The following is a 13,772-nucleotide window of genomic DNA, read 5'->3' on the forward strand; positions in this document are numbered from 1 at the left end:
TTTTGATAAAAGTAAAATTTCGTTGTAATTTTTTTTTAAACAATTTTAGCAATCTTAGACTAGGTTAAAAGTATATTTTGTTTTTTATTCTTATTAGTAAAAAAATAAAACTTTTTTTTGAATTTTTAATCTTTCAAAATTGCAAGTCTCTTTTTAGAATTTTTTTTACCAAAAATATTGATGGACTGACAACGAATTAGGATAATTACTTATTGAGTTACAAGCATTTTAAATATACAACAGTACGAGTTGTATCTACTCGCGCTACATACTCACTTTAAGTATTAAAATGCTAGTAACTCAATAAGTACTTATCCTAATTCTTTGTCAATTCATCGATTTTTGGTAATAAATATTCTAAAAAAAAAACTATTTTAAAATTTTTGAAAAGTTAAAACAAAAATGATTATTAAAAATAAATAACAAGAAATAAGCATTTATATTATCAAAAAATTGAAAATTGTTTAAAAAATTAATTATAGCAAAATTTTAATTATATCAAAAGTTATAAGAGTCAGTTAGATTTGTTACACTCCGTATACTTTTATACTATTCAAATTTTTTTTCTATTATATCAATTAGGTTTTTTAATTTAAAGCTTTATAAATTACTTTACTCCATAACAAAAAATAATTATTAAGGAAAACATATAAATAATGTTCCAGTAAAAGTAGTGTAGAATGAAAAGTTTCGATGATTCTACAATAATTGTAAAGCAAAATTAATCTATTATGCTAAAAAAATATTACACATAGTTGCACAAAACTAAAAAGAAAACAATTTTCAATTTTATTGAAATTTTTAAAATAAACGACATTAAACAATATGTAAACTTATTAAATTTCTTGATATAAATTGTGTCATCACAATAATAAGTAATGAAACAATCTAACACTGTAACTTATGAGTAAAAAATTATTGGTTAGTCATTTGGTCAAAATACTGCGTCTTTTTCTGAGACCGAAGTTCAGTTACGTTTGCTCAATTATACAAGTTTTCTTGCCCTATCTAATATAGTAACTTAGTTTCTTCAGTTTTTTGTGACTCATTTAATACAAGACTAATATAAGAAGAGTGACCTTTAATTGACTATATTTTGCATTTGTAAAGACTATGCAAACCTAGTTACATCCAGCTCCATAGTTCCAAACGCAAGCATTAGTGTTTTAGTTTTAGCAGAACATCACATTTTATAAAAACTCAAAATGTGTTGAGAAAAACTTCATTATACAATTATTAACTGAATAGGAATATCGGAATTTGACAATAACATAATTTGATTTTGTAAAATAAAATGTTAAAGAAATCATTGCTTAATTGATTATTTCTACAAGATTTGAAGACATTTGTAAGCTTTCTTATTTGTAAACTTAGATATTGTTAACAACATTACAGTTGTAAACAATATATAAGCTATGAGTACGTTCTCGGACCGGTTCATACAGTTGGTAAATGACTAATTAAACGTTGTCAGTTAAAATAATAACACAACAATATTTTAATTATATTTTGTTTATAAAGTTAACTAAATGTTAAATATTTTAGTTTTTATTTAATTCTTATTTTCACCTTATACAATTACATTTAGGTATAAAAAAAATTTCGAACACACTGAACAAACAATAGCTTCACTTAAAATATTTTAATTTTACATTATATTTGATTTTTTTAAAATAGTTATTACCCTAAGTCTATTTTTTATTTGCTTTTATTCTCTACAGCTATATAAGTTAAACTTAGATAATCAATTATTTTACATTAAAAAATTGTCACATTTTTAGTTCAACTGCAGTATTTTATAAAAATTATTCAATCTAATATAGGGTAACTCATTTATCAAAAACCACTTAATTAATCAAAAAATAATAGTAATATTACGAATTTTTTACTTGCCATTTTTAAGTACAAATTTTTATAATTGATCATTCATTGAGTATATTTTATGATCATTCCAAATACTTTATTTAGGTATTTACTATATTTTTTCAAATGCATTAGGAACTAATTTATTAAATGGACAATGATTTAAATAAGAACAAATAAATATAGACTGGATGTGAGGGCGGATTAAGTTATTTCAATTATTATGTATCACTGTAACGTTTCACTTACAAGAAATATGAGATGGACCTACAAATATTTAATTACATATCATTAAGACATAAATAGTATTAAACGAATTCAAAAGAACATTTAAAATTATTATTCCTTTAGGAGAATTACATACAAAAATTGATAACAATATTTTCAGGATTTTCAAATTTTTTCCTAAATTATAGAACAGAGTTTCAGATTGATCGCATTAACATATTGAAAATAAAATAACTACTTTACTTCTATAATCATAATTTTTTTAGTAGATCGATTACATTTTTTGAATCTAGATATAGTATCAAAATAAAATTATTATCAAAACACTATTCTATTAATAAATATATTGACTTAATATTATTATTTTATTAAAATAATAAATATTTATACAAATATTAATATGACATATAATACAAATTAAAATAGTTAATTACTAGGCCGTTTTAGTAATAGAGGTTATAAACTCATGGTGTAAAAAAAATTTAAATACATATAATAGATTATATTATCATACACATCCTATAAAAAATTATTTGAATAATAAAAAAAACATTATTTTGGATTTCAATATACTTCTACTGCATAGAAAAATAGATTTATACTATTAATATGTATTGTTTTACTAATAAATAAATTATGTAAAATAATAAAAATGATATTTGCGTATGATCATTTTAAAATCTACCTAATATTCAAACTAGTAATTTTAAATATTAGTATTTTTCTATAATGAAATTATATTCTTTTATTTTATTACCTATTTTTTTTTTCGTACTGAAACCAGACGAAGGAGTTCATTGCAATATATATCATGCCCAATATAAAAAATATATCGAAAGAGTAGTGAGTTGCATTTATTTACAAATTATATACAATCAAAAACAAAATTCAAATGGTGAAGAGGAAGCTTTCCAACAATACACAGACCTGCGTGAATTAAAATTAAAATATAATTATACAATAAGTGTACTAAATTTCGAATACACTAAAATAATAAAAAAATTCCTTGAATACTTGGCTATTATCATCCGCAAATGTCACCAATGTCATAAAAATAATTTGCCGGAAAAGTTTGTTAAATGTGTAATATTACTTGAAGATCAAATAAAAAATTCCAAGACTATGTTTGAAAATCTATGCAATGCTATGAAGTTTATAAGCTATATAGATATAAGGTTTTTGTTTTCTGGACGTACCGTACCGCATGCTATAATTGAAGAAATCGATTTTATATATCAATTTGTCTTAGAAATAAGTTTAGAGAACAGGTCTTTTGATCTCAATAAATCACCAAATGAAGAGTCTAAAATAAAATTTGATAATTTTATTAAATTTTATAAAGATACATCTATAATAGTTAAATGTCATATTGTAGATAATAAATATATCGACCCTTCTATAAAAACTCATTTGGAAAATATTGAAATTATTAAAAGCTCTAAGAAAAAGAATTCTTCCGATGTTGATTCGAAACCTCCTAATGAGTTTTACAACGAAACTATCAATATTTGGTACAAAAACTTAGGCTTTGAACAATTTCTTGAACCCATAATAGCTGAGTAAGAATTTCTACATATAAATTTATTTTCTCATTTAAAATTTTTAACATTTTTGCGTAGTTAAAGAAAATAAAAACTAAACAACGACTTATTTATAATATTTATATTTATATTATCTATGTATTTAAGTAGTAATTAAAATTTATATTTTTCAATATAGATTCATACCTCCAATTGATCCAAAAACAAATCAAAATGATGGAATTAAAGCTCTCAATGTTATTCGTAAGGAACCTGGTTGGAAATCAATGAATCACATAAGTATAGTTTATTTTGGTAAACAAATAAGTGTAGCTCGTATAATAAATGATGAAGTTAGTAACATAAATTTTCGAATAAAAAAGGAACATATAACACAGTTTTTAAGATGTAGGTATACAGAAATAATTAAAGAATATCATACAATACTATCTTCTATAATGCATGTATGTCAAAATGATTTACGTAACTTCTATCACAATTGTTTGATTAAATTATTTAACTCATTCAAGGAATCCGAAAAAATGATCGAAGGATTGTATAAAGCTATGGTTGCTTTAAATAGATCATCAATATGGAGTGTTTATTTGAGCTCTAAATCAAGTTTACTTAAGGTTTTTCAATGGGTCACTATTATTCTCAGTTTTTTGAAACACAATAATTTTAATCTAGATAATTTTATGGATAAATATGATAATAAGATAGCTATTATACTTAATGAAAAAGAAACTGAAATCATTGAAAAACTTCTTGACATTTTTATTACATTCTTAAAAGACATTGGTGAACTATTACGCAATGATGTGGCACATCAGGGCACACGGTGTTATACAAATAAACGTTTAAATAAAGTATGGGAACATACAAAAAGTGTTATCAATTCATATAATACATTGAATAATAATAATAATCCATATCTTGGATTATTATCATACGCATGTAGTTATTTAGACAAATTTTGTGCAGACGTTTATAAATCTTGTTATGAAGATTTGGGTTTCAAAAAAATTTTAGACTGTCAACACAAAGAATTACATCAAGATCTCATTCCATATACTGTAGATTTATCTACAGTAGATTTATCAACATAGTGTTCAATGCATAATTAAGGCTAATTATATTTTTATTATAAAAAAATAATTATTTATGAAAACATGTAAATAATGTTCCAGTAAAAGTAGTGTAGAATGAAAAGTCTCGATGATTCTACAATAATTGTAAAGCAAAATTAATCTATTATGCTAAACAAATATTACACATAGTTGCACAAAACTAAAAAGAAAACAATTTTCAATTTTATTGAAATTTTTAAAATAAACGGCATTAAACAATTTGTAAACTTTTTAAATTTCACGTTACGTTTGCTCAATTATACAAGTTTTCTTGCCCTATCTAATATAGTAACTTAGTTTCTTCAGTTTTTTGTGACTCATTTAATACAAGACTAATATAAGAAGAGTGACCTTTAATTGACTATATTTTGCATTTGTAAAGACTATGCAAACCTAGTTACATCCAGCTCCATAGTTCCAAACGCAAGCATTAGTGTTTTAGTTTTAGCAGAACATCACATTTTATAAAAACTCAAAATGTGTTGAGAAAAACTTCATTATACAATTATTAACTGAATAGGAATATCGGAATTTGACAATAACATAATTTGATTTTGTAAAATAAAATGTTAAAGAAATCATTGCTTAATTGATTATTTCTACAAGATTTGAAGACATTTGTAAGCTTTCTTATTTGTAAACTTAGATATTGTTAACAACATTANGTAAGCTTTCTTATTTGTAAACTTAAATATTGTTAACAACATTAAAGTTGTTAACAATATCTAAGTTATGAGTACGTACTCGGACCGGTTCATACGGTTGGTAAATGACTAATTAAATGTTGTCAGTTAAAATAATAATATTACATTATTTTAATTATATTTTGTTTATAAAGTTAACTAAATGTTAAATATTAGCTTCGATGCGAAGCTGAGAAGGTATTGGTTTTACTAAGATGTGTTTTTTTTTTTTTTTGTGTCTGTTATCACATTTTCTCAGCTCTCACCGAACCGATTTCTTTCAATGATACGTCAAAAGATCACAAATAGTATCTATTCGAAGATATTACCCTCAAAAATTGAAAAAAATTTCCTGGTTCCCCTTAAATGGGGGAAACCTCCAAAAAAATTACAAATTTAAAAATCAATAATTTTCGAAATTTTTTCAATTTTTTTTACTTAAAAGTGCCATAACTTTTTCAAAAATGAACATATCAATATAATTCTTTTTTATATAGATGTGTAATATCATTACCTTTCGTTTGGTATATTTTTTTTTTTTATATCTGACCCTTTACCTGCCCACAGAAGGGGATTTAAAATGACAACTTTTTCACAAAAAATTTACTTTTTCAACTTAAATTTTGAAAATGTTCCGGAAGGTCTGACACTTTTATATATATCTTAAATTAAAGCTAATGTAATATTCTTTATTATGCAAAAAAAAATTTCGGACTTTATTTTATCTTCACGGTGAAAATGGCTACCGAATGCTTTTTTTGTGTGAAAATTTTCGATTTTGTATTTTACATTTTCAACTTTATTATGCTATAACTTTTTGAAAAATGTATGGATCAGAACAATTTTTTCATGAGGAGTAGTATTCATATACATCTTTCATTTGACATACTTTTTTTTAAATCCGACTATTTCTCTATATACGAGCGGGGTTCAAATCTAAAAAATTCATGTAGAAAGTAGAACTTTTTCAACTTAAATTTTGAAAGTGTTCCGGAAAGTCTGACACTTTTATATATATCTTAAATTAAAGCTAATGTAATTTACTTTATTATGCGAAAAAAAAATTTCGGACTTTATTTTATCTTCACGGTGAAAATGGCTACCGAATGCTATTATTGTGTGAAAATTCTCGATTTTATTTTTTACATTTTTAACTTTATAATGCTATGACATATTGAAAAGTGTATGGATCAACATTATTTTTTTATGAGAAATAATATTTTTTAATAATCCCTTTTTCATTCTACATACTTTATCTTAATTAGGATATTAATAATGAACTAGATCATGTAGCTTTTGGAGTAATCCACTAATTTTTTAAAATTAAACAGTATCTAAAGATTTGCATCGAAGCGTTTTTTTTTGATAGTGATTTTAATCACTGTCAGATATCATTATACTTGATCCATCTATGCCATGTCACCACTGTACCGCGACCCCCCTGTGCTGGTTTTTTTTTTAATTTACCTCCTTCAATTATGTTTACTGTATATGATAAAGATTTTTTTTTAGTTTTTTTTTAATTCTTATTTTCAGCTTATACCATTACAATTAGTTATAAAAAAAATTTCGAACAAACTGAACAAATAATAGCTTTACTTAAAATATTTTAATTTTTCATTGTATTTGATTTTTTTTAAATAGTTATTACCCTAAGTCTTTTTTTTTATTTGCTTTTATTCTCTATAGCTATAAGAGTTAAACTTAGATAATCAATTATTTTACATTAAAAAATTGTCACATTTTTAATTGAACTACAGTATTATATAAAAATTATTCAATCAAATATAGGGTAACTCATTTATCAACAACCACATAATCAATTAAAAAATAAAAGTAATATTACGAATTTTTTACTTGCTATTTTTAAGTACAGATTTTTATAATTGATCATTCATTGAGTATATTTTATGATCATTCCAAATACTTTATTTAGGTATTAACTATATTTTTTCAAATGCATTAGTAACTAATTTATTAAATAGACAACGATTTAATTAAGAACAAATAAATATAGACTGGATGTGAGGGCGGATTAAGTTATTTCAATCATTATGTATCACTGTAACGTTTCACTTATAAGAAATATCGGATGGCCCTATAAATTATTTAATTACATATCATTAAGAAATAAATAGTACTAAACGAATTCAAAAGAACATTTAAAATTATTATTCCTTTAGGAGAATTACATACAAAAATTAATAACAATATTTTCAGGATTTTCAAATTTTTTCCTAAATTATAGAACAGAGTTTCAGATTGATCGCATTAACATATTGATGATAAAATAACTATTTTATTTTCATTTAAATAATTATTTTTTTGTATTTTAATTACTTTATTTGCCTAAGATAAAGTATCAAAAAAAAATTATTCTTGTAAGACAATTCTATTAATAAATATATTGACTTAATATTATTATTTTATTAAAACAATATATATTTATACAAATACTAATATGACATATTATACAAATTAAAATAGTTAATTAGTAGGCCGTTTTAGTAATTGAGGTTATAAACTCATGGTTTAAAAAAAATTAAAAAACATATTATAGATTATATTATCATACACATCCTATACAAAATTATTTGAATAATAAAAAAAACATTATTTTGGATTTAAATATACTTCTACTGCATAGAAAAATAGATTTATTCTATTAATATGTATTGTTTTACTAATAAATAAATTATGTAAAATAATAAAAATGATATTTGCGTATGATCATTTTAAAATCTACCTAATATTCAAACTAGTAATTTTAAATATTAGTATTTTTCTATAATGAAATTTTATTATTTTATTTTATTACCTATTTTTTTTTTCATATTGAAACCATACGAAGGAGTTCATTGCAATATATATCATGCCCAATATAAAAAATATATCGAAAGAGTAGTGAGTTACATTTATTTACAAATTATATACAATCAAAAACAAAATTCAAATGGTGTAGAGGAAGCTTTCCAACAATACACAGACCTGCGTGAATTAAAATTAAAATATAATTATGCAATAAGTGTACTAAATTTCGAATACACTAAAATAATAAAAAAATTCCTTGAATACGTGGCTATTATCATCCGCAAATGTCACCAATGTCATAAAAATAATTTGCTGCAAAAGTTTGTTAGTTGTGTAATATTACTTGAAGATCAAATAAAAAATTCCAAGACTATGTTTGAAAATCTACACAATGCAATGAAGTTCATAAGCTACATAGACATAAGGTTTTTGTTTTTTGAATTTGAAGTGCCGCATACTATAATTGAAGAAATCGATTTTATATATCAATTTGTGTCAGAAAAAAATTTAGAGAATAGCCCTTTTGATCTCAACAAATCATTTAATCAAATATCTAAAATAAAACTTAGGAATTTTGTTAAATTTCTGAAAGATTCAACTAAAATAGTGAACTCTCTTACTGAACATAATAAATACATAAACCCTTCTATAAAAACTCATTTGGAAAATATTGAAATTAATGAACGCTCTAAGAAAAATAACTCTTCCGATGTTTATTCAAAACCCCCTAATAAGTTTTACAACGAAACTATCAAAATTTGGTACAAAAACTTAGGCTTTGAAGAATTTCTTGAACCCATAGAAGCTGAGTAAGAATTTCTACATTTAAATTTATTTTCTAATTTTAAATTTATTTATTTTACGAATTCTAAATTTTTAGACATTTTTAGGTTGTTAATGTGAATGGAAACTAAACAATGTCACATTTATAATATTTAAAATTACTTTATTTATACAGGCTGAACCCATTCAATTACTTACTGAATAAATATATATAAACATTTTTTTTTTTTGTTTATCTTTAGTTACACATTATTCTTGAATTATTAATTATGTAATACTTTTGAAGTTCATCCCTTATGCCTTGTATTGGGATCAACTTTGTTTTTTTAAATGGAAACACATATTTTTAATTTAATAAAATTGTTGAGTTTTTAATTTAATAGTAAATGTCATTTGAATTTTTAATATAACTTTATTCGTTTATTAGATATAAACAATTAAGGTTTCAAATTTTTGAGTTTATATACATGTATAAAACACAAGGTATTACAAATACAGGTAGCTAAATGATTCTTATGACATCGCTGTCACAGTCACGTATTGTTTATTACCAATTATGGCTAGAAATAAATATACTTTTTATATAGCCAATTAGTGTATTTATGAATTCTCAACAATGCACCTTACTACTATTGCAAATAACAATGTTGTGTACCTGCGAATATTGATGTCATAAAAAACCAATTAGCTACCTGTATTTGTAAATACCTTGTGTATTATACATGCATATTAACTCAAAAATTTAAAAGTTTAAAAGTTTATATCTAATAAACGAATAAAGTTATAATAAATATTCAAATGCCATTTACTATTAAATTAAAAACTCAACAATTTTATTAAATTAAAAATATGTGTTTCCATTTAAAAAAACAAAGTTGATCCCAATACAAGGCATAAGGGATGAACTTAAAAAGTATTACATAATTAATAATTCAAGAATAATGTGTAACTAAAGATAAACAAAAAAAAAAAATGTTTATATATATTTATTTTGTAAGTAATTGAATGGGTAATAATAAAAATATCACTGTATATTTACATATTTTTTTTTATTTTTTTTTACAACCGTCAGGTGGGTTAATACCATTGGTATATCCTGGGGAAATTTAAGTACACTGGTTTCCCGTTGCCTTTTGTACTTGGAATATGGTGCTTTTTCACCATCGTAGAAGCGCACGCATGGTCACCCATCCGTTCACTTATAGCGGTAGGCGCAGCTTAACACTAAAGTTGTTTCAACCATCAGTGTGACCACAGCGCCACACCACGCCCACTTACATAATAATGAATATTTATCATTTTTTATATAGATTCATACCTCCAATTGATCCAAAAACAAATCAAAATGATGGAATTAAAGCTCTCAATGTTATTCGTAAGGAACCTGGTTGGAAATCAATGAATCACATAAATATAGTTTATTTTGGTAAACAAATAAGTGTAAATCGCATAATAAATGATGAAGTTAGTAACATAAATTTTCGAATAAAAAAGGAACATATAACACAGTTTTTAAGATGTAGGTATACAGAAATAATTAAAGAATATCATACAATACTATCTTCTATAATGCATGTTTGTCAAAATGATATACGTAACTTCTATCACAATTGTTTGATTAAATTATTTAACTCATTCAAGAAATCCGAAAAAATGATTGAAGGTTTGTATAAAGCTTTAGTTGCTTTGAATAGATCATCAATATGGAGTGTTAATTTTAACTCTAAATCAAGTTTACACAAGCTTTTTAAATGGGTGACTATTATTCTCAGATTTTTGAAGAACAATAATTTTAATCTAGATAATTTTATGGATAAATATGATATTGAGATAGTTATTATACGTAATCCAAAAGAAACTGAAATTATTAAAAAACTTCTTAACATTTTTAAAACATTCTTAAAAGACATTGGTGTACTATTACGCAGTGATGTGGCACAACAGGGCGCACGGTGTTATACAAATAAACGTTTAAATAAAATATGGGACTATACAAAAAGTTTTATCAATTCATTTAATACATTGAATAATAATAATAATCCATATCTTGATTGGCAATTACAAATTTATCTTAACGCGTGTAATTATTTTGACAAATTTTGTGCAGACGTTTATAAATCTTGTTATGAAGATTTGGGTTTCCAAAAAATTATAGACTGTCAACACAAAGAATTACATCACGATCTCATTCCATATACTGTAGATTTATCAACATAGTGTTCAATGCATAATTAAGGCTAAGTTATAAAAATATAAAAACGTATAGTAACTTTAACGTTAAGTTCCATTATTAATTCTTACATTTAATAATATTAAAATAAAGTAATAGAAAACGTATAATTTTGTATTTTATTTGAACGAAAAAAAACTTTATTGAGGACTGATCATAGTCCATTTTCTCATTATATAAATTCTTTTAGAGCAACCACTAAAAATTGTCAATGGAACTATTCGGTATTATGTATTTGATGACAAAAGTTTTGGCGATAATACAAAGTATATGATATTAATAAATATTATTTTATTTCAAAACAATTTTTTGTGAATGTGTTAAAGCATTATAGATTGTTGTATTATTCAGAATATTTAATTTCGTTTTTAAATATAAAAAAAATGACTTGATAAAAAATTGTTATTTATTTTAAAGCTATATTATTAGCTTCACCTCTATGGAACGGCTCAATATCGTTCTTGTTATACTTAATTATCAATTATAATAATCACCAATTAGTATCACTATAAATTTGAAATATTTGTTCTACACTATTATTTGAAACCAGTTGCTCAAATTATATGTTTCATAATTAAACATTATTTAATAAACTAATCATAGGTAAATTGAATAAAATCATTCATTAATTATAATTGATTGTGTTAATCTACGTGTTCATTAATTATTGAACATGTTTATAAATTTTCTATACGTTTTGTATTGTTTATACGTTTTCAGGGTTACACACGTGCACACCACACACACAAACCACAATTCTTTTTTTATAGTAAATTATTATCTTATATTATCTTTATCTTCTTTTTAAGAAAAAAGTTGTCCTTTTATAATTTCTTAATTATTCACTATATTTTAGCCATAAGGGCTGGCATTGTTCATTTATTGTAGTCTTCTGTGATATTTTATAATTATTCTTTATAAATTTTGCTTTGAAATTTATGTTCTGAGTGTTCAGAAAAACTTGTGTGTTATAGTAATTGTATGTAAATGTAAACTGTGTCTTTGTTATAGAAGTTGCTGACCAGTTACAATTATTATTTTTGTTAAAATAACTTTAACTTTTGTTAAAGTTGTTTAAGTTACCTTATTTGATAGTGATTTATTGAGCAGTTTTTGGATTTTGTATAATTTTTTTCATATTCAATTTATTATTCTCTTTCATTGTTGACAGAAGGCCAACATTCAACGGCTCTAAGAGCTTTGCAAATATTTTTTAGTCATTTATTCAGAAGGGCTAATTGTTTAATTATACTTTGGTGAATTTTAAATTATTGTCTTTTTTTTGCTATTCAATTTCCTGCTATTATAAGTGACCAAATCAAAATTTAGTTACCATTATTAGTTCCTAATTATCATTTAATTTAAATAATTATTTGCACATTAAGCTATAAGGACTGAATTTATAGATTTTATGTTAATGAAATATTATTCACCGTTGTAATTTATATTAATTTTTTGGTTTTTGAAATCATTTGTTTATATTATAAATTACATTTATTTACAAAAGGAAGGAGTCGGCCATATATTTTATTAAGAGAATTATAAGATTTTTTATATTTTTGTTGAATTCTATTTAGAATTGAAATTTGTTAATTATTATTATTGAACTAATCTATTGCTGTCATTGATTGCTATAGAGTTTATAGTTATTTATTTTCATTATTATTGTTGAGCCAACAGGGCTAAACTGAATTTTTGTTATTTATTTTTAGAGCCAGAAGGGATAAATTTATCTATTCAACTTATTTACTGAAAACATTATTATTAATTATTGTAAAACATTTGAATTATTTGTTTATTTAGTTTAAGGGTACCTACATATGTACACACTTACACATTTATTCACAACATAGATCACTGGATTTATGCAGGCGAACCCTCCCACTTCCAGTGACTATTTACACAGCATTACACTAAACAAGCCTGATAGGTATTATGTGATTTTAACCGGTTCGGGTACGCACTATAATATTTAGAGTCTATGTCTTTAACAAATATATTAAATTTATACATAATTTTAATAAAATTTAAGCACAAAAATTTTTTTTCTTACTCTATAATACTTAAGCCATTAGTGCTCATTTTCGTGCATCAAAAATAAAAAAATGAAAATGATACGAATCACAGAATAATTTACTTTTTCATTTATTTTACACAAAATTCGTTGGTGTTCATGAATATTATTACATTTTTAATATAGTTCGTTACTTTAATTTACGCGTTTTCAATCATATTTGGTTCTTTTTACACAATATAAAAGGTAAAACGCTAGTTCAGATTTCAAGGGTTAACATGAATGTAACATGAATGAAAAAAGGGGAATTCTTGTTATATTGCAATTTGTATGTTTTAATATACAGAATTTCAGTTTTCAATAAAAAGGCTTTTGGTTTTATGTGTCACGTTATATAATTAGCACGTTAAATTTTTTTTCTCGTTTGTTACTCTAATACGATTATAATATTTTATGGGTGCAACTACTTTTGACACAAGATTAGACAATAAAAACTCGCGTTACTTTACT

At 23.6% G+C, this 13,772-nt stretch overlaps 2 protein-coding genes across 12 annotated transcripts in view; one reads left to right on the forward strand and one right to left on the reverse strand.

Annotated features, from left to right (window-relative positions):
- The window catches only part of LOC126907957 (lachesin-like), a 77,254-nt gene that overhangs the window by 45,311 nt on the left and 18,171 nt on the right, over window positions 1-13,772 (reverse strand). The gene's annotated exons all lie outside the window — the stretch shown is intronic.
- LOC126907928 (uncharacterized) overlaps window positions 1-13,772 on the forward strand; it is a 134,793-nt gene that overhangs the window by 39,805 nt on the left and 81,216 nt on the right. Inside the window, exons 1-3 of one of the 10 annotated variants that reach the window (XR_007704652.1) lie at window positions 2,765-3,650; window positions 3,811-5,361; window positions 8,276-9,044. Coding sequence is in view for 9 of the 10 variants with exons in the window: in XM_050689625.1 (XP_050545582.1) it covers window positions 2,821-3,650; window positions 3,811-4,720 (1,740 nt within the window). In the remaining variant the exon portion in view is untranslated. Of the gene's footprint in view, window positions 1-2,764; window positions 3,651-3,810; window positions 5,362-8,275; window positions 9,045-10,328; window positions 12,601-13,772 lie in introns of those variants that run through there. The other 9 variants (XM_050689630.1, XM_050689625.1, XM_050689631.1 and 6 more) reach the window with 9 other exon arrangements.

Source organism: Daktulosphaira vitifoliae, unplaced genomic scaffold, assembly GCF_025091365.1.
Source record: "Daktulosphaira vitifoliae isolate Bord-2020 unplaced genomic scaffold, ASM2509136v1 Scaffold_5, whole genome shotgun sequence".
In the NCBI taxonomy this organism is placed as follows: Eukaryota; Metazoa; Arthropoda; class Insecta; order Hemiptera; family Phylloxeridae; genus Daktulosphaira; species Daktulosphaira vitifoliae.